The 26,547-nt window shown below is 31.6% G+C and overlaps 1 protein-coding gene across 1 annotated transcript; it reads right to left on the bottom strand.

Annotated features, from left to right (window-relative positions):
* Nucleotides 1-455: 455 nt before the first annotated feature.
* Nucleotides 456-26,547, bottom strand: LOC127712633 (uncharacterized). The gene is made up of 4 exons (XM_052219194.1): nt 26,509-26,547; nt 26,041-26,293; nt 12,836-13,063; nt 456-757 (listed from the first exon to the last, which is right to left on the bottom strand). Exons 2-4 carry the CDS (start codon nt 26,258-26,260, stop codon nt 531-533), a joined length of 675 nt encoding a protein of 224 aa, XP_052075154.1. The 5' UTR covers nt 26,261-26,293; nt 26,509-26,547; the 3' UTR covers nt 456-530.

Raw genomic sequence — 26,547 nt, 5'->3', positions numbered from 1 at the left:
ATTTAATCACAGTCCAAATTCAGAGCTGTATCAAGCTTGAATGTTGTGTCCATACTTGCCCAAATGTTCAGGGTTCGACCTCTGCGGTCGTATCAAGCTGCGCCCTGCGGAGCATTTTATTTCAAATACAAACACGCAGAAATAAGATTTAAATAAAACATGTATACGTGATCCCAATTTTATAACCGAATTTTTAAATATGTATACAATCATTCTATCAACGTAATTATATTTGATGATGAAGTCACACACAAATAGTGTTGTTTTTTTTATTATTAAAAGTCTCTATAGCTAGTCTTTTGTCTTAATTTCTTTCAAGCAAAGCAGTTAATGATTTTTTTTTCTATATTCAAACACACATCTCCTTGTATGCATGCAAATTACCATGGCCAGGCAAAAGTTCCGTTGTTCTAATGATATATGCATTCTCTGATATAATCAAAAACAAAAAAATAGCAGATTTAATCTTTAATAAGATAATGGTAGCACCAAGAAAAGTGTCATAATACTTGATATCAGATAATAAATGTTTAAGTTTTATTCAAACAAGTCGTGCCATACGCAAACACTTTGACTTCCATTAGGCTTAATATATCCTTGACTCTTAAGCCCAGCTTGACATACCGTCCTTTTGTAGTTTTACTGCACTTCAGAATAAGGTGCTTCCCAGCAGCAATCCGGCCTTTGTGATAAGCGCATGACTTCATTTTACTTAAAGTTGGACCAACCATAACATCCAATTCACGGAGTCTATTACCTAAAATGAAAATGAAAGTGTTTCACACTGTGACCAGTTCCTGCATTGAGAAGGAATTCGTGCAATTCAGAAAAAAATGTTCAGAATATCACTATATGCCTGGCATTCCAACAATACATGCAAGACAGATTTTTGACATGTTTGACATGTATCACTATCTTTCAATTTCATGCGGATTAAAGTAGCAGTTTGTTCTTGCCAGAAACGAAGAAAGGCCCAAAATTCACCTACGTTTGTTAAATATGGCTACTTTGCAAGATTCTATACCAAAAAACTTTAAAAAACGAAAATATAGTTCGACACACCAGTGGTCAGACAAATGAAGAAAGAAAGGGGTGATCCTTTCGATTGACATAGAAAAGACGGGTTGGTTGGTAAGAACAGGTAATTTTGCGCTAAAATAACTAAAAGTTACAAAAAAGTATAAAAATGAAAACTATAACCTTTCGGTAAACGCTGGAGAAATAAAAAAAATAAATATACAACAGTCAGAAAAATAAGGATTGAGCTTCTGAACCCCACAAAAACCAGAGACGGAATATACGTTCCTTAGGGATCAGCAGTTCCTAACTCATCCATTAGTGACTCATCATGTTACTCTTGTCGCAAACTAGCCATTTGATGAGTCAAAATTCTGTGTGATTAGGCGTCATGAAACAGATGATAGAGTAAGTTTTCCTGTCTAGCCCAAGCTAAGACACAACCAAATTCATTAATTATCTCTGAAACCTGACCGAGCGCTAAATTATCGATATAGTTTAAGTACAAGTAAATTCTAGACAAGGTCGCAAAGCTACATGGATATGGAACAAATAAAATTTGATGAAATATGGCACACACAAAATAGAGCAAAAATAATAGCACTCTTGAACCCCTCAAATAAATATAGGGATGAACGCCTGTGCCTTCGGAAGAGTAAGCAGTTCCAGCTTAATGCAATCTGTATAACATTTTATATTATTTGTTTTGGATTATCAAAGGACATTTATACATGTGCTTCTTATATTCCTCCATTTTCATCTAGAATCATTTTGAAAATGACTTATGCTTGATCATGAGTTCAGCACACTATCTAGTAGAGGTAATATATTGGTTATAGGAGATTTAAACTCCAGAACAGGAGAACTACAAGACTATATCAATAATTATTCTTTACAGATAAATTATTTTGATAGTTCGGATTTGCTTCCTTCAGACTATGGCATTGGTATAGAAAACAAACGAATTAACCAATATAAAGTTTTGAATATACATGGTAAAAATCTTTTGAATCCCTGCTTGTCCTCAGGGCTACGTATAGTAAATGGAAGATTATTAGGAGACTCGTTAGGACGGCGTGCACAAAGTTGAAGGCAACTGTAACAGGCGCTTTTAAAAGTAGTTTTATACAACCGTGTTTAAAATATCTTTTAAATAGGAAGTTTTTTTTATGATAAAATGATGAATGCTAGCCATTAAAATCCACATTACTATTACTAATAAGGTTATCAATATTAAATCTATAAAGTATGAAACGAACATAGAGAAAACGGCAAAAATATGTGAAACTTGTAAAATTAAATAAGCATAAAATAGAGTTTTTGACCTAAAATTTATACAAATTCAACATATTTTCCCGCATTTTCGTATACTAGAATTTTTCGGATTCGGACTATGACGTCATACGAAATTCACCGCAAAAAAATTCAAAAACGGCCATGGTGGATGAGTTTGGAATGTAGTTCGTTATGTGTATTAGTAGTAATTTGGAATGGTTAATATTCGAAAATGGAAGAATCGGTAAGAAAAAATATTTATGCTGCGTTCACACGTGATTCGAATTCGATTCGCATTAACTAATTCGAATTAGTTTAATTCGCATTCGAAACGTTTAACGTCCAAACGTAAATTTTAATTCGAATTGCAATGCGCGTCAAATTCGCTTTACTGTCCTAACAACGTTAACTTTTAATTCGTATTAACAAAAACGCATTTCTTATGCGTATTGGATAATGCGATTTATCCAATTCGAATCAATTCGAATTAAAAAAGAAGAGTGTGTGAACGCGATTAGCGAATTCGATTCGCATTCGATTCGAATTCAATTCGAATTAAATGTACTTGTGAACGAGGCATAAATTGCTATTTTTTTATTTCAAAATAACTCGATGTTCCAAATGTGCATAACAAGAGGTTTAAAAAAATCTGCAAAATATGAATGATTCGATAGTCCAGCCTGAACACCTGAATTTTTTTAATATCCAGCTATTATGTTACAATTTAAAGAAATGACGTTTCAACGCTATTTTCTGAATAAGGTCCACGACATAGTCGCTTATTATTTCCATTACACTGCTCTTAGCATATATTTATTTATATTTCCAGAATGTTCCTATGCTGCACTTTGTTGTTAAAAAAAAAGAAATATGTTGAACGTTTATGTTTAAAGCTATGTGATAAATTAAGGATGTTCGCTTCTCTGTTTCAAAATAACAAGCTTTTTAAAAGACTATTATAAATTGATAGTATATAAATGAAGGAACCGAAAAAGCAGAAAAAAATGTAGGGTCCGTGTGCTTGTTTTAGAGATATAAGCCATTGAAAATTTGGCGGGAAATAATTCTCTCTAGACTTTTCTTACATTTAACATTGGCACCCTTTTTCTTTCAAAAATTATGAAAAAATAACAAGGATTTTATAGGATTTTCAAATATGGCTTTTTAAACTATAAGTAATAAAATTATTAAAAGAAAAGTAGGGGTTAGCGGGGAAAATTTTTTAATGACACTACATGGATAAAACCAGAGGATTCCGAATATGTGGCAAAAATTCAAAAACAAGAGGAGCGAACATCCTTAAGTGTCCAGTGTTTTTGTTACGCGTTTGTTTTCTTGGGAAAAATGCCGACGTCGTAAATGAAGTAATTTGAAGACGTTACGTTTGTGGACTCAGCTTTATGCACGCCGTCTAGGTTATTATACTCATATGTCTAAAAATAGTTTTAGCACTGTTGGTTATGCTGTAGTGAGTGAGAGTCTCCTGTTATCAGTTCAATATTTCAAGACAAATGATTTTACATATCTCTCAGACCATGCTAAGATTGATAATTATTTTTAGAATGTTCAATTAATGAGAACACTGAGTTTAAATTAGATAACAATACTAGTAAATGGAAAAGTATTGATACTTTCAAATGGACAGAATAAGCAAAGAGCTTGGTAATTAATTCTCTATCCAATAATAATAATGCCATCGGGAGTTATGAACAAACCGGCACTATCGCTTGAGAGTGTTAAGTCGAACCAGGTAATGCAACGCACCAAACCGACCTCTTATATTACAGTCAATAGGTGTAATATAAAATCTGCAAGCGGACATATTGCCAGTGGCGTAGCCAGGCAAACAAAAAAGTGAAAGCTAATACAACTTTTTCAAGGAAAAAGAGAAAGAAAATACATAATTTTGTGTCGTTTGTGTTTTTGTTAGGGTTTTTTGTGCTTTGTATCGATCAGGTGAGTTTCGACATTTTTTGATAGTTTGTTCTGTAGTTTGTTCTGATTTTGTATTGTTAAACCACTGGCCCGGAGGTTAGGGTGAATGTTTGGCGCCAGAAAATATGTTAAAACCCGCCACGTTCTGTATGTGCCTGTCCCAAGTCAGTAGCCTGTAATTCAGTGATTTTCGTTTGTTGGTGTATATTATATTTGTTTTTCTCATTGTTTAATTCTAAGTACTTCTTTAGTAAGTGAGAGTCTTCTATCCTCAGTTCAATTAACTATTTCAAGACAAATGACATAACATATCTCTCAGATCATGCTAAGATTGGTTTATTTTAAAAATGTTCAAATTATGAGAACACTGAGTTTAAATTAGGTAACAATAAATGGAAAAGTATTAATACTTACAAATGGACAGAACAATCAAAGAACTTGATGAAGAAAAAACATGCCCTATCCAATGATAAGGGAGCTACCATTTGATTTTTATGGGGGCTAGGATGAATTTTGAAAAAAAGGCAGGACAGGAGTTTTGAGTAAAAAAAAAGGCAGGATGACCAACTTGGCAAAAAAAATAGGCAGGATGACAATTTATTTAAAAAAAGTCAGGATAAACTAATAAAAAAAAAAAGGCAGGACCGAATAGAGTGAAAAATAAAAAGGCAGGACAGAGATTACAACTTAAAAAAAAATGAGATAATAGGGTGTAAGACAATTTTTCGAAGTAACAAAATAAGAAAAAGAAAAGAAGTCAGATAATGCAATTTATGAAAGAAAAAAAAGATTAATTCCATTGGAAATAAAATAAAGAATAAAAAATAACCCAAATAATAACCATTTAAAACAATAAATTTTCCTACTATGTTAAAATCTTAAAAAGATGGTATAGCTTAAGAACATACAATATCAACAAAAAATATTTGCTTTTCTATTGGAAAATAATGGTAAAGTCCAGAAGAATATTGGAACAAATTAAAATCATTTATAAAGAAAAGAACAAACGAAACAGAAATATTAAAAGAAGAAGACAAATTGATAAAATACTTTTTTGGATCAAGGAAATCCAACAATTAATGCTACCTTCCAAAGGGAAATCGAAAACAAACTTGAAAATATAGAATAACAATATAGAAAATCTAGAAACAGATAAACCATTCAGTGTCTTAGAACTAAAACAAAATGTTATAAAAGGAATAAAATTAGGGAAAGTTGCTGGCCGAGATAGAATGATAATTGAAGTTATAAAATATTCGAACCCATTTATGATTGAAAATTATGTAAAAATATTCAATCTTATCCTGCAAACAGGAAAATACCCTAAAACATGGAGAGAATCATTTTAGTCCCATTGCATAAATCTGGTGATTAAACTGGTCCCAATAACTACAGACGAGTCTCCTTGATTAATTGTCTTGCAAACATATTTAATTCAACTGTAAATGATTATAGGCTTACTAAAATTATAGATGACCAATTAAGTAACAGTCAATTTGATTTGAGGAAGAACCACAGAACTGCAGATAGCATTTTCATATTAAAATCTCTAATAAATAAGTATTTACATATAAACAAAAAGAAATGTTATGCTTGTTTTGTAGATTTAAGAAAGGCATTTGACTCTGTACCCCTGTCAATGTGCACTTGCCACGGTTGACCATGGTCTAATGAAGATGGTTGACCATGGATTGACAAAAATGTTAAATGGCTGACCATGGTTTACCATGCTTGTTTCCTCATTATCAACAACCATGCTCAACCATGGTTGCATTTTGACAGCGGTAATGGATAGATGCTCTTTTGTTCAAACTTTATAATATGAGGGTAGGAAAGAAACTTTTTAAAAGTTTTATCGAAAACATCAATTTGATGACACTGGGTCTTCACTTAAATACAAAACCATAGCAACTGAAGTGTTTAATATTACAAGAGGGGTAAAGCAAGGTGATTCACTGAGTTCTACTTTATTTAATATTTTCATAAATGATAGATATTACAGAGGTCTTTGAAAAAGATTTATGTTATCCTCTACGAATCATAGACTCAAAATCAAGTTGCCTGCTTTTTGCAGATGACTTATAAATATTATCATAAACTAAAACAGGACTTCAGAATGGTCTCAACAATATAGCCATATAATGTGATAAATGGAAGATAGAATTAAGGATGTATTCTTCTGATGTTTCAGTCTCGTTGAAATCTTGTTCGGGAATTATTTCCAAAACATGAGACACAAGTGGAAAATATCAATGAATATATAAAAATGTTATTATCAAAGTAAACGTTGTGAAAAAATTGTGTACTTACAATAAGTAGTTTTTGAGTAATCAAACTTTCAAATTTTATAACCAATCCGGCCCGTGTGACATCAGCCAAAATGTTGAGGAAACGGGTCAGGGGTACAAAGAAATGATTTTACGAAAAATATGTACATCCCATATAAATTTTTTTCTTTTCAAAATTCTTAGATGTGTATTTTTCAATCATTTATAACAAAGAAGTTGAAATAATATGCAGTTGTCTCATTGGCACTCATACCACACCTTCTTATATCTATTTTAGTTTTAAAAAAATGAAAAAGACCCGAAATTTACAAAATTGACAACATGGTCAATTTTACAAGAAAAAGCACCAAAATTTAATAAAACTTTCTAATATTAACACCAACCTATAGGTTTTTTAGGTTAAATTTATTCAGATGGGTCCACTTTATCTTTAGTGAAAGTATGAAAAAAAGTTTAATTGTGAATCTGCGATTTTTTTCATGATAATAGCGCAAAAATGGTTAAAAACTGATGAAAAAATGGTTAAATCATTAAAAATGGGGTACTTTCAAATGGCCTTAGCAAAAAAAGAAGTGCATCACCATATTATTTTTTCTTCATCAATTACTTTCTTACAGTCATATAATCCCAAAAATCAGGTTAAGAAAAAAAGTTCTAGAAATTTTTGGCTCCTCAGAATTGTACATCCTTAAATAATTTAATTTTGGATGTAACGCGTCTTCTGATTGGCTGACGTTGTTTTGTTTATCAGCTCATAAACATAATTTTGTCATGTGACCGTGACGTCACCAACGTTTTTTCATGGTTTACTCAGGTTTAAAATGGAATTTAGAATTAAATTATAAGAAATGACTGTAATATTTTTTCTGCCTATTCGAAATAACATAAAAAATGTGGTGCACACTTTAAAATAACCCGCTACGCGGGTTATTCAGTGTGCACCACATTTTTGATGTTATTTCTTCATAGACAGAAAAAATATTACAGTCATTCCTTAAATATTAAATAGACAAAATCCATGATATTTGTTAGGATGTTCTAAACTAGAACCACCATAGCTGTAAGTTTTAAAAACACTAACATTGATAATGTATCAGAATATTCATTTTTAGACTTAAATGTAATGACAACCTATCTCATAAAGCACTAGAGAACTAGTAAAAAGAAGTAGACATTTTAAGTTTTGCTGAAAAGTCCCACTGAATAATTACATTGTGAATTTTGTAAACTTTTACTTGGAACAAGAAAGGTATAATCTTGCAACTGAAAGCCGAATTGGGGAAACTTCCTATAGAATTTAATATTTTAAAAACACAAACGTTATTATATTTAAATAATTTAATTTTGGATGTAACGCGTCTTCCGATTGGCTGACGTTGTTTTGTTTATCAGCTCATAGACATAATTTTGTCATGTGACCTTGACGTCATCAACGTTTTTTCATGATTTACTCCGGTTTAAAATGGAATTAAAAAATAAATTATAAGAAATGACTGTAATATTTTTTCTGTCTATTCGAAATAACATAAAAAATGTGGTGCACACTTTAAAATAACCCGCTACGCGGGTTATTCAGTGTGCACCACATTTTTGATGTTATTTCTTCATAGACAGAAAAAATATTACAGTAATTCCTTAAAGAGATTTGAATGTTGTAAGCTAAATCCTCTTTCAAAAGAAGCTTACATGCTTAGCAAAAATTTAGACACGGAAGGAGTATACTCCTGGTTTTACCTATGTAAAAAATATACTAAATTTAAATATAACAGTAATACTTAAGAATTGAATAATAATATAATAATAATAATAATATATTCTTTATTACATCGCGATGACCTTGAGGTCATCCCAATGTATTGCTATCGCCTAGATTTCCATTATGTAAATTAGTTTTGGGTTTGTAACCGATCTATAAACATGATAAATATGCGCACATAAACGAATGCAAAATAACATTCCTTATCGTTTGATATAAATACATCTCTTCAATGAATACTGATAAAAATATTTTTGTTTACAACATAAATTAATAATATGAAAATGTTTTGTAGTTAGATATATATATATATAAGTAAAAAATCATTGATAATATCAATGCACACGTACCGAAAAATTGTGTTAAAGCATGCGGAAGAATATCTCAAAGAACGTTTTGAAGGACCGGTAACTCTGTAATTGTTTTTGCGGGAAAATATGAATGCCTACTCGTATCAAATCTTAGAAAAATCGAATTTTTACAGAAAAGTGTCCACCATGCACTTGCATTGCACTATTATTAGAATAGTAGAATAGAATGATATACAAATGGATGCAAATCATATATGTATGTAACTGTTATTTTAATATAATATTTAACAACAAATCAGTGTATACTGATTTGTATCACTTCAATATAATACATGTAGTTATTACGGTGAAGATGAATTTCCTGTCATTTATTCATCATCCACGCACGAACTTGTCTCAGAAAAAAATATATCTCTGTACATTAACCTCAGTTTCAGGTAAAGAGATATGTTGTTTTTTTTCTGAGACAAGTGCTTTTGACCATCCTCAAGAACTTGTGGTCATCCGATGTTCAGTACTTCAGTACTTTGATTTAAAGAGGGTAAACACCTCTAGCAAAAAAATTTTTATTTTAACAAAATCCTAGTTCAGACCTGAAAATAAATACATGTATTCCATTCAAAGGTTATATAAAAATAAGCTATAAAAACTACTTTGAAATTTTGATTCATAATAAGATGCAAAAAATTGATGAAATCAACTTTTTCATAGAAGAACCTTAGACCAAATTTATTTTTTGAAGACTAATTTAAGGACACCAAACTTTATATATAGAAAATTAATAACAAAACTAAGAATTATTGTCCATAATTAAAAATATAGAAAAAGGAATACATTCTAATATTCATAGAGAGCAGAGATTACCCATTTAGGGTAACATATTAGAAGATGAAAACATTTTTAATTATATTGTGAATTAAAAAGGGAAGTGAGAAACAACTTTTTTGATTATTTGGAATTAAAATTTTCTGTTAAAGATTTGTCTGATGAAGAAAAGGTGTTTTTTATACTCAATCCATCAATACCATCACAAGTAAATAAATTCGGGTCCCACATCAGAGTCATTAGAACTGAGGACAGGGGACTCTAGACTATTTATTTTTATTAAATGATTGTGTTTATATAGACAAAACAGGTGCAAAAATTTATACACCATATCCGGATTTCGACAATTAATGTCTCTTCAGTGATGTTAGGAATCGAAACGGTATTTGGAAGGCCATATAATTTACCTCAATTTAGGATAGACTCTTGAATTTTGAAGAGTCGAAATATGATGAACAGATCATATAAACCCGAAGGCAAATATAATACAAGCCCAAACGAAAAAATATCAATAAGTCTAAATTGAAAACAACGTTCAAACCTATGATTGCGTTGGATAAAAACCGCAATTTTTATACGTGTGCATGCAAAACAAATTTCTTGGTTTCTTGTTTTCAATTTAGACTTATTTATATTTTTTCGTTTGGGCTTGTATTATATTTGCCTTCGGTTTTATATAATCCGTTCATCCTATTTCGACTCTTCAAAATGCAAGAGTCTATCCTAAATTGAGGTAAATTATATGGTCTTCCAAATACCGTTTCGATTCCTAACATCACTGAAGAGACATTAATTGTCGAAATCCGGATATGGTGTACAAATGTTTGCACCTCATGTTTGCGGTATACTATCTTATCCGTAAGTTTATTGTTTTCTGTATGGTATTAAATTAATAATAAAGATCCATTTTGTTACATCTTGTGATCCATTTATTTGGCAATCAACAGGGTTTAATAACATCCGTTGTTCGACCTGTTAGTCAAAAATTGCGGTTTTTATCCAACGCAATCATAGGTTTGGACGTTGTTTTCATTTTAGACTTATATATATATAAAAACCGCAATTTTTATACGTGTGCATGCAAAACAAATTTCTTGGTAGAGGGGTCTAAATGCAGCACAAACAACATTTTCCAAAAGACCAAAAAAGTGAAAAAGTATATTTAAAAAAAACGCATTTGACTAACAGGTCGAACAACGGATGTTCTTAAACCCTGCTGACTGCCATTGGCGATTGCCAAATGATATGTGAATTTCAGTTAAATTCTATATTTGTTTTGTATTTGTATTTGTCACAAACTTATTGTTTAAAGTTTATATGGCAATAAACATTTGAATTGAATTGAATTAATCTTTCATTCCAGAAATTATATAATTTCACTAAATATCTGCAATTTATTCTTACGATTGTGCTTTTTAATGCAAGTGAAAGAAAAGGTTTAGTTATGAAGAAATATTTAGATAAAGAGTTTTGTTCTTTAGTGTGTATGTCCTAGGATTTTTTATAATCTTAGTTTGTTTTTAAGTTCAGACTGAATTGATAAGTGTGAGTGACCTATACTATATACAGTTTGTCCACGATTTATTACCTTCTTGGAGAATGTCGTATAAAGTTTGTCCGCGATTCGTTACCTTCTTGGAGAATGTCGTATACAGTTTGTCCGCGACTTATAACCTTCTTGGAGAATGTCGTATACAGTTTGTCCGCGAGTCATAACCTTCTTGGAGAATGTCGTATACAGTTTGTCCGCGAGTCATTATCTTCTTGGAGAATGTCGTATACAGTTTGTCTGAGAGTCATAACCTTATTAGAGAATGTCGTATACATTTGGTCCACGAGTCATTACCTACTTGGAGAATGTAGGTTACCCTTCCATTTACGTTTTAGACCTTTTTAAGTAAATTTATCAAACGTCATATATTTCGTTTCGTTTCGTTTCGTTTTGTTTCTTTTCGATTTCGTTTCTCATTTTAGTAAAAAACACCTTTTTTATCATGTTTACATTTAGACGATTTGCCATCCTCGTTTGTTTTAAAAGTTCATCTAACCCGTTGTCCCAAAAACTTCTGTAAAAAATTCCGAACAGTTTTTTCTTCATTAAAGGAAGTTTGGGGCTCCATATGTATATGTTAGAATATAGCAAAGTACTCTCGACCAATGAAATTGTAGAATTGGATGCCTCTTAATTGTGAAGAATGAATGTAAATCATGTTCTTAGTAAGGGATTATCCTATTATTTGGGTCTATTTACAGTTCAAAACAAAGAGTTTCTATAAATGAGTTACAACTGCCCTGAAGCACATTTATCAGATTGAAAGAATTTATCACAGAGTGATTGAAACTGACTAAAAGTTGAATTGTGAAACAAACAAAAATCTCAAAATAAGTTGAAGTTCACTGGTGCAGTAAAATTGGTACCGTGAATGTTATTATGAAAATATTAATAACTTCAAATTACTATAAAATTAAACAATACCAAAGCAATGCAAAAAAAAAAGGAAAAAAATCTTTCAGATAAAAAATAACCAAAATCTTTAGCTTTCCAAAACTTTGATTACTTGATCAGCGGTTGGGGAGAATAGTTATTTCCAATACATGTATTCCGATAAAAAAAACAGGAATTTAGTTTTGAACATATTAAAAACTCTTTTAAGGGCATTATTTTTGAGCATTTCCATGACTTAATGAAACAGTATTTGATGTAAAAAGCCGGACCAAATTATCAAAGTTTTGGAAAGCTAAAGATTTAGGTTATTTTTTATCTGAAAGATTTTTTTTCTTTTTTTTTGCATTGCTTTGGTATTGTTTAATTTTATAGTTATTTGAAGTTATTAATATTTTCATAATAAAATTCACGGTACCAATTTTACTGCACCAGTAAACTTCCACTTATTTTGAGATTTTTGTTTGTTTCACAATTCAACTTTTAGTCAGTTTCATTCAATCACTGTGTGATAAATCCTTTCAATCTGATAAATGTGCTTCAGGGCAGTTGTAACTCATTTATAGAACCTCTTTGTTTTGAACTGTAAATAGACCCAAATAATAGGATAATCCCTTACTAAGAAAATGATTTACATTCATTCTTCACAATTAAGAGGCATCCAATTCTACAATTTCATTGGTCGAGAGTACTTTGCTATATTCTAAAAGATGTATAACCCTGTTCAACAATCCGCTATCATTTGCAATGTGCATGTAACAAATAAACCAGTCATTATCAATTCGATATTCAGACAATCTAATTAAAATATCTCTGATTTTGTTATGCTCGTAAGCCAATTCGATAGATCTGAATTTTAATCAGATTGATATTCAGATAACATGACCATTAAATATTATTCTAATAAATACCGGTACCTTGATTTCCAGTATTTTTATTCCCGATTTTGTACATTTTTGCAAACATCAGAGATTCATTTACTTACCGTACGACCTTCCTCCTCTGTTCCAAATTTCAACATGATGAACTGAGAAGGAAGATCCGAGGTCTACCCACCAATATGGATTCTTTTCCAAACGCGTATGAAACATTGAAGAGAGATTGCCGTCAACACCATTGCGGGGAGGGTATTTTCTATAGTTTTGACTTGAACTTTGACCTGTCATTTTCCTCATAGACACATCTTCCAAACACATATCAAGTGGAAGCGGATCTAAGAAAAAAGAATAAAAAGTCGTTGAACTGCCCCGTTATATTTATAAATATACAGTTCGTCGTGACAAAATTGTTCAGAAAAGAAAAGTTGGTGTGCAAAGTTATACGTTTTGAAAAGCAATTTATAACCGATGTGGTAATTCTTAATCAAAATCAAACTTTATTTCTATTTGGAGAAGAAGGAAATACGTCAATAAGGAAACAACCCGACAATACAAACAAGTTGCTTGCTTTAAAAAAGAAATGCAATCGTGAACCTAAATGCCTCTTTGGCATGAAAGATCAGATAATTGTTAAATAAAAGATTCTTGGTTTCATCTCATTTTAGTTGTATGGAAACTGACATGGATTGTAAATGTTACTGCTGTTCAATGCGGGGCAAAATATTCTTGTTAAAGGAATCATTTCTCTATATCTACCCCTCTCTCTCCCGAAAGATAACATTACAACATGCTAAATAGGAGTTAGTTTTCTGCCTAAAGTCGAAATGTAAGTGTAAAGAAATTTAATGAAAGTAATCATGATTACTTGTTTTTGCAGCCAGTTTCAAAATAGTTCAAAATTCTAAGCTGTATTCTTATTTGATAATCCCAAACTAAAACTGTTTTTGAAAACCATCCAAACTGGTTTATATGGTTTGATCATTGGCTATCATATTCAAGATACGTTTCCTCTCAATTCATCTATACCACAGGCAACTCCAATCAAGCTTTTGGAGTGAAACAGTTTGAAATCTCAACTTTATACTTGTACAAACAAATCTAACCTTTTCATATTTAGCTTGTCCTTTTGTAAAAGGCAAGGTATGATAAGTGTCCTTTTTGGGCCCTTCTGGTTGCTTAGCAACGGGTTTCATAGAATTCACTAAATAGCAAAGTTAGATGCATTGGCTCTTGGAAAAGGCCTGTGAATCGACTTAAAGGGAAATCACACTATTTATACTACTAATAATATTTCATTGAAATTTTGCATGTAGACAGATCATACTTATTAAGATATTTTGGGCGAAAAAAAAATTGGGGTCACCGATGTTGTTTACGAGATATGACGTCATCAAAACTTAAAGAATCGCGTTATAACGAAATATAGAAATACCGCTCTAAATTGTTAAAAAAAAGACAAACTTATTGAAAAACCATGTTTAACTGGAATAACAAAAACAGTCAAATGTAACTTGTACCTTATGAACATTTATTTGTCTCGGTTTCCTTATTTTTGAAGGCCTTTGAATATTTCCCGCCATTTTTAATTGCTATTTATAATAAATTTTTCTTGAAATAAAAAAAATCTACTAATGTTTTTCCCTTCAAACTTCTGCATAAGTTGCAGCTTCAGGGAAGACTTTAAAAGCATAAATAAAAAGGGGGGGTCACCGATGTTTTAAATCCGCTAAAACGGAAATAATCTTTATTATTGAATTTTGGCGGGAACTATAACCTTTTAACGTTATAGAACGACGTTGCTGGCATAACAGCATTTCTTGCAACGCTTGGGTTGAATTAAACCTTTTCACTACAAAATATAATATCATTTTTGAACATTTTTTAAGGTATTTTGATTAGTCATTGATATCTTTATCAATCTATCGAATCGTTAAACATAGATACAATAACAGTTTATTATAAAGTAATTGTCAAAGTTGGAGTCATCTCATTTTTTTAATTGCCGCGATTTGTTGTATGGAAAAACGAATGTTTGCCTCATGCCGTATTATAGAAATAATTTTCGGCTTCCAGATAAAGAATCTTCTACCTCGGAAGACTGAGGGTATCCGGGCTGAAAAGTAACACGTTCCTTTTAGACTGTAGGCAGAATAATTTCGTTACCATAATTTCACTAGCTTGTCCATTCGCACCGGGAAGATAAAACCTGAAATGCCGTGTTAAAAATGCCACAAACTCAGCACGTTAGAAGAAACCTATTTTCGGTATGAATTTAAAATTGGTTCCGTAATTACACAACGCTTCATAATTTATTCGAACTGTGGAAACCAAATTTTTTTCTGAGTTCTATCATCCTACACCCATTTTTCATACATCGTTTCATGTTCATTGTACATAATATGTTCAATGTTCATCGCCTGTGTATTAAGAAACTGTATGTATTACGTATATTTTATTACCGTTCGATTAATCGCTCAACGTTGGTATGTTATGAGAAATACAATGCATCTGATAATTTAGAGTTAATTGACAATAAAATACACATCGCCATATTGAAATCAGTAACATATAATGTTCCCAGTTGATATGTATTTAAAAAAATCTTTTAATTTGCAATAAACGGATCGAGTTTTTTTTCTTGTTCTGCTACATCTATCCGTGTTTCTGTGGACATGTCGATATATTTTATCTAACTCGAGCTTTAGTCGAAAAAGCGAGACATAGCGATCCTACATTCCGTCGTCGGCGGCGGCGGCGGCGTCCACAAATATTCACTCTGTGGTTAAAGTTTTTGAAGTTTTAATAACTTTCTTAAACTATCCTGGATTTCTAACAAACTTGGACAGAAGCTTGTTTATGATCATAAGATAGTATCCAGAAGTAAATTTTGTAAAAAAAAAATTCCTGTAAACTATCATGGATTTGTACCAAACTTGGTCAGAAGCTTGTTTATGATGATAAGATAGTATCCAGAAGTAAATTTTGTAAAAAAAAAATCTATTTTTTCCTTATTTTACTTATAAATTGACTTAGTTTTTCTGCCAGGAAACAATACATTCACTCTGTGGTTAAAGTTTTTTAAGATTTCAATAACTTTCTTAAACTATCCTGGATATGTACCAAACTTGGACAGAAGCTTGTTTATGATCGAAAGCTTGTATCTCGAAGGAAATTTTGTCAAAATTTTGTACCTGTTTATCCGTATTTTACTTATAAATGGACTTAACTAACAAAACCTTTAAATAGACTTATTAAGAAGGGATATAGTTACGATACTGTTGTCAGGTCATTAAAGATTGCATATTTTGGCGTTGATATTGATTCACTTATAAGGTCTTTGCATCTGCACTAAACACATTTATTTAAAAACCAGTTGTTGGCATGACACGGGTTATGTTCTTCTCATATATGTTATGATGGTATGATACTAAACCCCTAACGGGAAGGATTGTGCCTGATATTCATATGATGAAGACATAATCTTTCAATCAGTTTAATTGAAGTCTGGAGCTGGCATGTCAGTTAACTGCTAGTAGTCTGTTGTTATTTATGTATTATTGTCATTTTGTTTATTTTCTTTGGTTACATCTTCTGACATCAGACTCGGACTTCTCTTGAACTGAATTTTAATGTGCGTATTGTTATGCGTTTACTTTTCTACATTGGCTAGAGGTATAGGGGGAGGGTTGAGATCTCATAAACATGTTTAACCCCGCCGCATTTTGCGCCTGTCCCAAGTCAGGAGCCTCTAGCCTTTGTTAGTCTTGTATTATTTTTAATTTTAGTTTCTTGTGTACAATTTGGAGTTTAGTATGACGTTCATTATCACTGAACTAGTATATATATTTGTTTAGGGGCCAGCTGAAGGACGCCTCCGGGTGCGGGAATTTCTCGCTGCATTGAAGACCTGTTGGTGGCCTTCTGCTGTTGTCTGTTCTGTGGTCGGGTTGTTGTCTCTTTGACACATTCCCCATTTCCATTCTCAATTTTAGTTTTTCTTGCAGTTAACATTACATACAGTATGCAGTTAAAGTTTTTAAAACATTTATTAGATCCATAAACTATCCTAGATTTATACCAAACTTGGACAGAAGCTTCTTACAATCAAAAGATAGTATCGAGAGGAATATTTTTATTGATCTTTTTCCTCTTTTTTGTTGAGCCTGCGATTAACAGCAAAAGTAGGGGAGACACTGGGTTCCGTGGAACCCTTACGAATTTTTTTATCAGATGACAAATGAGAGTGTGGATAACCTTTGATGTAGAATAAGAGTTCGAGTTCCAGCTAAATTTAGAATTAAAGTTCCAGTTTTATTTTTTGTTCGAATGTTAATTCGAGTAAGTTCTATTTAAAGCTCGAGTTCCACTTAGAAACTTCCGAGTTATACTGTAATATAGAATAAATTCTGGTAAGAGTTAAAATTTTGAGATCTGAGATCCGATGAAATTAAAAGAAAGATTGCAGTTTCTATTTTCTGGTGGTGCACCTCTCTTTCTTGAATTGTATATTCTTTTATCACATTTATGTTTCAGTATGGTATAGCCTATATACTTTTTTTGCCAAAACTGATTAATGATAGGTAATTTGAAAATAACCGATTGATTGTGTGTGCCACTTTCAGCACTCTGCTATATCATGTTGGCCATTTTTTTTTAAAGAACCAAGATATCAAGAGTAAATCAGCTACCTTTGTATTAAACAAATGGTCGTCCTTTACAGTCATGATCGGAATCTGACAATCTCCCTATATCACTGTGTGTTGCCATGCAAGTGATCACATTGACTGATCTGAACACGAACCTACATCTGAACTACTAGTTTTTGTTTTGTTTTTGTTTTCGTTTCTTGATTTTTGCAAAACTTTCAGTGGCAAATATTACATGAATATCAGCACAAAATATTTTTCTATATGAGATGAATGCTCTTTCACAAGACGGACCTTAATGTGATGGTTACAGATTAGCACTCTGAAAGACATGTTACTCTACATAAATACATGTGTGTGTGTTAAATATTTCTCTTGTTGGAGTCTTGTAAAGCCAAATATACAATGTGGATTTTTTGTTGTTGTTGTAGGCAGTACGGTCATCAATAGTACAAAAATAACTAGGCATAGTGTTTGATATACCCAGATTGCTCTGACGTCTAGCGGCCTTATTTTTTAACTTGCTGGTCGTACAGTTCGCTATAATTGACAGTTTGAAGAAATACTACAAAATATGATTTTTTTTTTTTGTGCCCAAATTATGTAAGCCTGTACAAAGTATTAAAGGAAGATTGAGTATTATGTACTATATAATACGGTGCTAAATTTTCTTTGATTTCGACAGCCAGCAACCGATGTAAAATTGTGTATGCTTCTTTTACAGTGATGTTTAACTGGCGTTATTCTTAAATAACTTTCGATATTTCTAATGACAGGACAATTGCCCGTATTGACCGGATGAGATATAAATAGTCAGAACTTTTTTGTTATTTGATAGATTATTTTAATATTTGAAGACCTTAGAAATATTAGACTTTATTTTATGAAAATCTAACAAAAAAAAGTTGACCGGACGGATTTCACACTCACTGATGTACGCTTTACAATATTAAAAAGAGATCGACAAAAAGTGTTACTAGTAATATCTCTTTTGTTTTACAATATGTTTTCATACAACTAAGAAATCTGCGAGATTAATAGTTATCTTATGTGAAAATTTTTTTCTAAAAAAAATAGTTGACCGGACGGATTTCACATTCGCCGATGAACGCTTTGATTATACTGAAATGATCGACAAAAAGTGTTATAAATATCTCTTTTGTTTTTAAATATTTTTTTTCTTCGTGAAACTAAGAAATCTGCGATATCAATAAATATATTAATATATTTAAATATAAACTTTACAGTAAATAAAAAAAGTTTTCTACAAAAAAAAGTTGAGCTGACGGATTTCGCTACAAATTATAAAGACCAGATCAACAAAAAATGTTGATGTTTCTCATATCTAACAATATTTTTCGGTGAAATTAATAAACCTTTAAGAAAAATAATTGTATAAATGGTATTGTATGTAAATACTAACTCAATAATAATAATATCTTTATTTAAAGAGAGTAACTCATTTGAATTAAACCCAATCGTAAGGTAATTCAAGACCATATCAAGACCACTTTCGGCTATTTTTTTGCCATACATTTTGTCCGTTTCGAGTAGCATTTTAATTTTTTGCACTTAAATCAAAACGTCATTTGCTTTCTCTTGCTTTAGTGAACGTCCCTTTGAGCGGGCCGCCATTTTAGAAATTGGCAACCTTTACGACGGACTCGAAACGGCGACGTCATAATACGGTCACGACACTATAGCGGCGCCGTGATCGATGCGTATAAACAATAGTGTGATTTCCCTTTAAATGTGTTACCAAACACTTCAACATATATTACGGGTGAACCTTCCACTTTAAGGAGTTCCAAATAGCAACCTTGCAACCACAATGTTGCCTAGTAACCAAACAAAAGGATTTTTTTTAATTCAATATTATATAAAAAATTGAAAACGTGCAAATACTTTCATATAACTCAAATTAAGTCCTATATTTATATATTTAGCAACCATTTTTGCATTTTAGAATTATTGAATTTTGTATCTAAATATCCCTTTATATCAACCAGAGTTTTTCATAACAACAACAAGTTAATTTTGAATTAACAATAATTTCAAAAGGTGTTTTAGTATCACTGAGAATGATCTTTCATTAATCAGTACCTAGTGCAGATGTGCAATTCAAACATTCTTTATTTTGGTGTTTCCATGGAAACACAGGAACTAAACTATGAAAGAATATTTTGCTTAGCAACCATCGCAATTTAGATATATTTTAAGGTGAATCATTGGTATATATTTCTCCAGATAGAATTTTCTTATACTTTGCTAGAATGTAGATTTTTCAAATGTAATTAAAAGAATGATCACCATGCTATTTTTAAAGCTACAAGTCATGCAAAATTGCCAATATTTGCATAGATTGTTAATGAAAAACATTTTTTTGTGAATAAAAAGAAACCTATAAGATAAAATATGAGAAGATAGGTTTTAAAATATGCTTTAAGAAAATGAGAAGAAAAAATTCTCTTACCGACCTTGTTTTCTTGCTACTAGTAAAAATTGAAAATTTATCTATCATTCCTTTATAAAAAAAACTATTTGAGTTATCTCCCCTTAAAAGGCTAAGTTGATAATTTGATTCGAACAACCACAAATATTTTGTATTTGATAAATCAGTCTGATTAATGCAATAAATCACTTATTTTTTTTTAATTTCAATACAGTATTACCAATTAATTGCCAATCTGTCTCAAAATTTGCAGAATTAATCAAAGAACTAGACCTATTGTGAACTGCTATTTTACGATCCAAGATGGCGGTTTACAGTTAATTTACCTTAAAAATGTATTTTCATATAAAAGTTCGAGAGGCGGAAGATACCAAAATGTTATATTCAATCTCATAAGTCGAAAATAAAATTACACTGGTGTGGCAACAAATGAAAAAAGACCAAAGAACAAACAACAAACAACAGTCTATAAAACTCAAGATAAAAAACTAAAGACTGAGCAAAACGAATCCCACCCTAAATCTGAGGTGATATCGGGTACTCAAAAAGGGAGATCCTGCTCCACACGTGACACCGATTTTTTTTTATAAAGCTGATTTTGCACGGTTTACTACAAAGCATTTCTATACATATAACTTAATTAGTCGAAGTGATAGCTTGACAACAGATTATTGCTTAGCAACTACCTAGTAATGTGTAAGTTGCCTAACAACCAAATGATTTCGCTCTCTCTCATTCACGACTAAGGTGTTAATTCTGATACCTTAAAAAGTGTTCGCCTAAAGATAGAGTTATGTAACTTTGAAAATCAGTGTTTCCTGTCTTAGGTGTATTAATAATGTAACTTGACACAATTGGTACATGTAGTTAAAAAAGAGGCGAAAGATACCAAAGGCTAAAGATACCAAAGGCTAAAGATACCAAAGGCTAAAGATACCAAAGGCTAAAGGGACATTCAAAACCATTAGTCGAAAATAAACAGACAAACAACAGTACATAAAACACAACATAGAAAAATAAAGACTGAGCAACACGAACACCACCAAAAACTGGGAGTGATTTTTTCACTGAACAATTCTAGCTAATGTTCAAATGTTTAAATAAGACTTAAACGTGATTGGGTCATTACAGAGTTTTTGTTTGCCTCTTATTCAACCTGTGTAAACATTTGGTCGATTTCACGTTGATATGTTCATGCATGTTACATATTAAAGGAATCCAAAGGTTCTAAGAAAGAAAACAAGAATATGTGTCAACAGGACACCATGCCGCGCTCATGTCTCAATGTGTTTATGGTCAGTGAACTGTGTAATCTTATCATTTGGCATTAATTTGAGAAGTGTGCCTCACAATAAACATGTGCAATAAGATTCAACTTAATGTGACTACAACTTAGTTTGCGCTAAGGTAAACTACTTAACCAAAAACCATCACCTGAGAATTAATTTCGCACTATCACATTTCTATGTTCTGTGAACCGTTAAATTGGAGGCAAAACAGAAATCTTGTTAATAATTTGAAAAGATCACACCATAGTTACCATGTGTTCTAAGTTTCAATTAGAACATACTCATCCCTTCTCGTCCAATGAAAAGTCAGTTTTTTCCCTTCTAATTTTCATAGTACATGGCTTTAAATCTTCATAAAACATGACCAAGTATTGTCTAACCTTTACGTTGATGTGACCAAACTTCATGGTAAATAACCTTAATTACAAATTTTAACCTGACACCATTTACTTCTGCAGCCGGTTGTACGAACGTGGCATTAGCCTAATGGGTCATTAAGTCCTCATCAAACCTTTATGATGCATTAGGCTAATGAAGACTTAATGACTCATTAGACTAATGACACGTTCGTACAACCGGCTGCTGTACATTTGGCACAAAAATAAAAACAAGTTGCTTTCTTTAAAAAAAGAAAAGCAATACGTGAACCTAAGACCGCTGACTGGTCACCAAAAGATTGTTGCTGAATTTTTGTTTGCTTTTGAATTGAAATAATTGACTGTGAATAGAAGGAGATAATGATGAAGTTAAACTATCTTTATTAAAAATATTTAATAGTGTGTACATACTTGCACAAGTCAGTTGAAAGCAATGTTGGATAGGTGTGAATAGAAAAGTGTATATACTGCTACTATTTGAATATACATTTTAAAGCTCAAATATTTCATTTATTACTTAGGATTGTACGTCATTTTTTTATAATCCTATTGCAAATCCCAGTTTCTACAAACCGGATGTATAATGCAAATTGCACAAACCAATCGCAATATAAATTTAAGCACTCAGTTTGCTTTATAACCTGGATGCATTTATTTTATCTATCACATCTTTATATTTTGTTTCCTGCATGGATGCCTCCATATTCTCAACTCGTTATTGAAGTTGTCTGTACTCATAGTAGATGTTGTACAGATAAATTTAAAGTCCATTTTCCATGTGAAGTGAAATCCTGTGGCATGCAACTTATAAGAAGGTTTCGTATATTTTTCTTGAGAGTAACACACCTGCGACTCTTTTCACAAAAAATCTTAAGAGTAAAAATACTCGTAGGTCATACACATTTCAGTATAACTTACGATCAATTTTAATCGTAAGATTGTTTGTGAAAAGAGTCGCAGCTTCATTTGGACCTCTTATATAAGAGACTTATTTTGGTCTCATAAAACATCTTAAATTTTAAAGATTTCCTGATTTTACAATCCAAATATTTTACAGGGATACATGTTTTTAAAGAATATCTTATTTTCAGAAGTTTTATGAATACCTGATCATACTCTCCAAAGAACCAATTTATATAAAAAGACATGTAGATATGAAAAAAAAAAACTAGGATTAACATGTTGTACGCCAGACGCGAGTTAAGTCTACAAAGAATCATCAGTGACGCTCGAATAAAAATAGTTAAAAAGGCCAAATGAAGTACGAAGTTAAGTAATCTATTCCTTTGGTAGAAAATCCTTGGCATTTCGAAAATGTCAAAGTTTATAAAAGGACAGTGACTCAAAAAAGAAAACAAAAGAGAAACAGCTAGAGGTCAGAATACCATAAGCAATGAAGACCGTACTTGAAAGTCACATGGCAAGCTCTTATTGCCGTGTCCTGAATTTAGATAAGAAAAGCGAAAATTCGCATTCTCGAGTGAAATTAATATTTATGCATGAACGTGGTATTTTTGCGCAAGAAATAGTAAATAGAAAGCATACGCACTGATACCCTGGATAAGAATACGCATTTGCGTCATCACATATATTAATCTAATAGTTGAATTCGGATGTCAAACTACATACCTCAAGTGTTTTGAATCCGGATTCATTGGCATTTTATCCGGAATTTTTGTGAACGCAAACCGATAGTGTGCGTGTGAACAGGGTGATGTATAATGTGCATGAATCAAGACGTGTAGGATAGCTGACCAACACAATGAATACAATCTTCCAAACCGTACCATAGTACAGATATTTAGATGCTATAAGGTTGAACTAATAAAATTAAAAAAAAAATTAACATTATGATAGTAATTACATTTTGTTATGATTATTGTAAAATATTAATTACGTTTTGTGTGAGATGCAAGGATTTTTTTCATTAACGACCGTTGAAAATTTAGATATTTAGCTAACTTTGGGTATGCATCCCTCCTCATTGGTGCTCATACGTTACATATAATTTTCATAAATGTAATGACTGATCAAACCTGTGAGACATAATGCACGTATACATTACAATTTTAATTATATTCTATAATTATTAGGAATAAATTCAGTCTCAGTTTTACCTTAAAAATGTATATTCTCTTATTCTGGTAGTATCTTTTAATGAAATTAGATATTTTTTTACAGAAAAATCCTTTTGTTTGATTATCTTTCTGCTTTCCGACCACTGTGTTTCCGACCTTAGATAAATACTTTTAACAGAAATATCGTTTTCTTAATTTCTTCATTCTTTCCGACATTTTCTCATGCTATGATTGAAATACTAAATATCAAATGATAAACGTTCAGAAATAATCAGTTTATTCTGGGTCATTGTATATCAATAAACTATTCCCAGGTTTATTAAATACAACACACACAACGCGTAGAGGGATCGTCTCAAAGCATGAATTATATAATTGCGTTATCATTATACTTGATATTTAATATTCATTCACATTATTAAAAACATATATGTTTTGTCAAAAGGCAAATAGGTTCTAACATATAAATGATTTATAGAATGCAACCTAGTCTTTATTGTTTTACTTTCAAATCTACAAATGAACCGTTTGTCGGATTGTTGAAATATACAATGTCACGTTGTAGCCTATCCATAGAGGGACCGTATCAAAGACATAAATAACTACCTATATAAATGATGGAAAATTTTCGACACGTTCCGAGAATCGTGATTCCGAGGATATCGAGTGGCCCATAGACACTTATAAAACTCGCCAATATATAAGCGTGAACCTCACAGGGGGTTCACGCAAAAATTGTCGAGAATTATTAGGATTGAACTCATTTATCAAGAAGTTATTGATGTGTTAACTTGGCTGCTGACTTTCAAACTTTATACAAAAGTCCTTTGGATTTGATCCTATAAGAGACATTTTGAAATTGTAAACACAATCCTTATCCTGTGCAGTAAAAATGAGTACCGTCGGATAGAGCGCAGCGGGATTGTCAAATCAGTCTACGTATTGACTTTTACCTCGGGGCCGAGAGGAGAGGGGGGTTGCGACTTGGCGTTTTATTACAGTTTTTTTTCTTTTTTTTATGATCTAAGTCTAAAAATTTATGAAACAATAGATATCATTGAAAAATAATACTTTTATCCGTATGTTATCCGGAAAATGATAGGAGTCTAGTGGTTTTAGTCATCTTGTGCAATGCCTTAAAACCTATGTGTTCAACATAAGCTGACAGGTTTAAAAACCTGAGTTTGCAAGTACAGAAAATATTTTTTTTTATTATATCACTTTTATATCACTACAGAAGATACACAAAATAAAAGTTCAGTATCCATTCTTTATTTTCTTTTACAAAAAGTATTAAGATTATCCTTTTATTAATCATCTGCAGCCGGTTGTACGAACGTGTCATTAGTCTAATGAGTCATTTCAAAAAATGCTGTTTTAATTTGCAATTATGGAATACATATATTGATTTTGAGAAAAATAATTAGTTCTAAGCTGGGTTATTTGTGTGGTTTTTTTTTTTCTTTTTTTTTTTTTTTTTGCCAATAACATATCGTCCAATTTTGTCGCCAAACACGCTCTAGGCCTCTGTCAACTAGACCCTCTTACTTGAATATTATGAATACAGATTGCCTAATAAGGACTCCTTGAAAATGAATTGACGGAATTCACAGAAACTTGCAATGATTCTTCTATAGATTGGACACGAAGTTGTGCACCTGATACTTTAACTTTTGATATGAGTTATTTAGAGGAGGGGTTTCACATACCAAAAACAAAAGAATTGACCTTGCCATTTAAACTATATTTTGTGGAGAAGGTTGTCCCTGGAAAGTTCAAACATTTTCAAAAAAAGAAAAAAGAAAATGACAAACAGATCTCTAATTTGATAGAATACACATGACAAAATGATATTTATCTTCCTGGTATTATAAATACTTAAACCATTGCTAATCTATTTCCGCAAACCACATACCGGTAGTAATTTACAATAATTGCCAAACATCGAGGACTATATCAAACCTGATTTTTTTTATTGCAACGACGATAAGTATAAACAAAAAGAAAATCAATGTAGAATTACGGCATAACAAGCTTTAGTGGGATAGATAACCGACTGGAATCAGAATATAATGAAGTTTGCGACCGATTGTCATTTTTCAAAAATGCGAGTTAAGTACCTTGTGTTATATATTAAGGTTTATATAGGAATTAATTTTTTTTTTCAGAGACAAGTGCCTGTGGTGAAACGCTAATGAATAGGATTAATTAGATCAATTACATAATACGCAGGTGGCCATAGAAAAAAAAAACAGATGTTTTCCGAAAAGAGAGTAGAGACTTCCGATATTCCGAAAGACTACAAACACAACCAATATATATATACGTGAACCCTCAGGGGTTCACGCAACAACCAAAAGAAAAAGACATATAGTAGAGAAAACATACAAAGTCTCACAGATGTAATTCCCAGTCAATTTCTTAAAGTAAATAAAAATGGCATGTGATTCATATTCTATTTTTTCCTTACCTGTCTTTGTCTTTGCCATCATAATTTTTTTGAGAATCTTCTCTTGACTTTTAATTGTTTCTGTCAGCGTTTTCTCGACTTTCAGGATTCTCTGTTCTAGTCTTTGATTACTGACCAGTTTCCCTTTATTACCGGCAATGGTAAGTTTGCAAGCAGACGACAACATAATACATCCGAACATCAAAACAGTAGTACAGTATAGCATTTTAGCAAATTTCATACTGTCGTAATCAGCCAACAGTAACCATTTGAGCTGTGAAAAAAAGGAAACACTGGATAGGATAATATCAATTAAAAAGCTGTTTGTGTATTATGCAACTGATTCGAACGATCCTAGATATATAGTATATACCTTTACTTCAATACCTGTTTGATAATTCAAAGCAAGGAGACCATATTAATTTATCATTTCCATTCCATTTATCTAGTAAATAAAATACCACAGAGCATACAAGTCTGCTTTCTTACCTTATCGTTAGCCTAGACAGTCGGAAAGCAAGCCCTTAG

This window comes from Mytilus californianus, unplaced genomic scaffold (assembly GCF_021869535.1).
Source record: "Mytilus californianus isolate M0D057914Y unplaced genomic scaffold, xbMytCali1.0.p SCAF_8, whole genome shotgun sequence".
In the NCBI taxonomy this organism is placed as follows: domain Eukaryota; kingdom Metazoa; phylum Mollusca; class Bivalvia; order Mytilida; family Mytilidae; genus Mytilus; species Mytilus californianus.
The sequence above is the reverse complement of the archived record's forward strand: the minus strand, read 5'-3'. Positions and strand labels throughout refer to the sequence as shown.

Excerpts from the sequence above, each read along its gene's own strand:
- LOC127712633 (XM_052219194.1), bottom strand. The coding sequence starts at position 26,260 with ATGAAATTTGCTAAAATGCTATACTGTACTACTGTTTTGATGTTCGGA. Across the intron at positions 13,064-26,040 it reads GATGGCAAAGACAAAGACAG|ATCCGCTTCCACTTGATATG; the intron begins GTAAGGAAAAAA and ends CTTTTTTCTTAG. Across the intron at positions 758-12,835 it reads CAGAGGAGGAAGGTCGTACG|GTAATAGACTCCGTGAATTG; the intron begins GTAAGTAAATGA and ends TTTTCATTTTAG.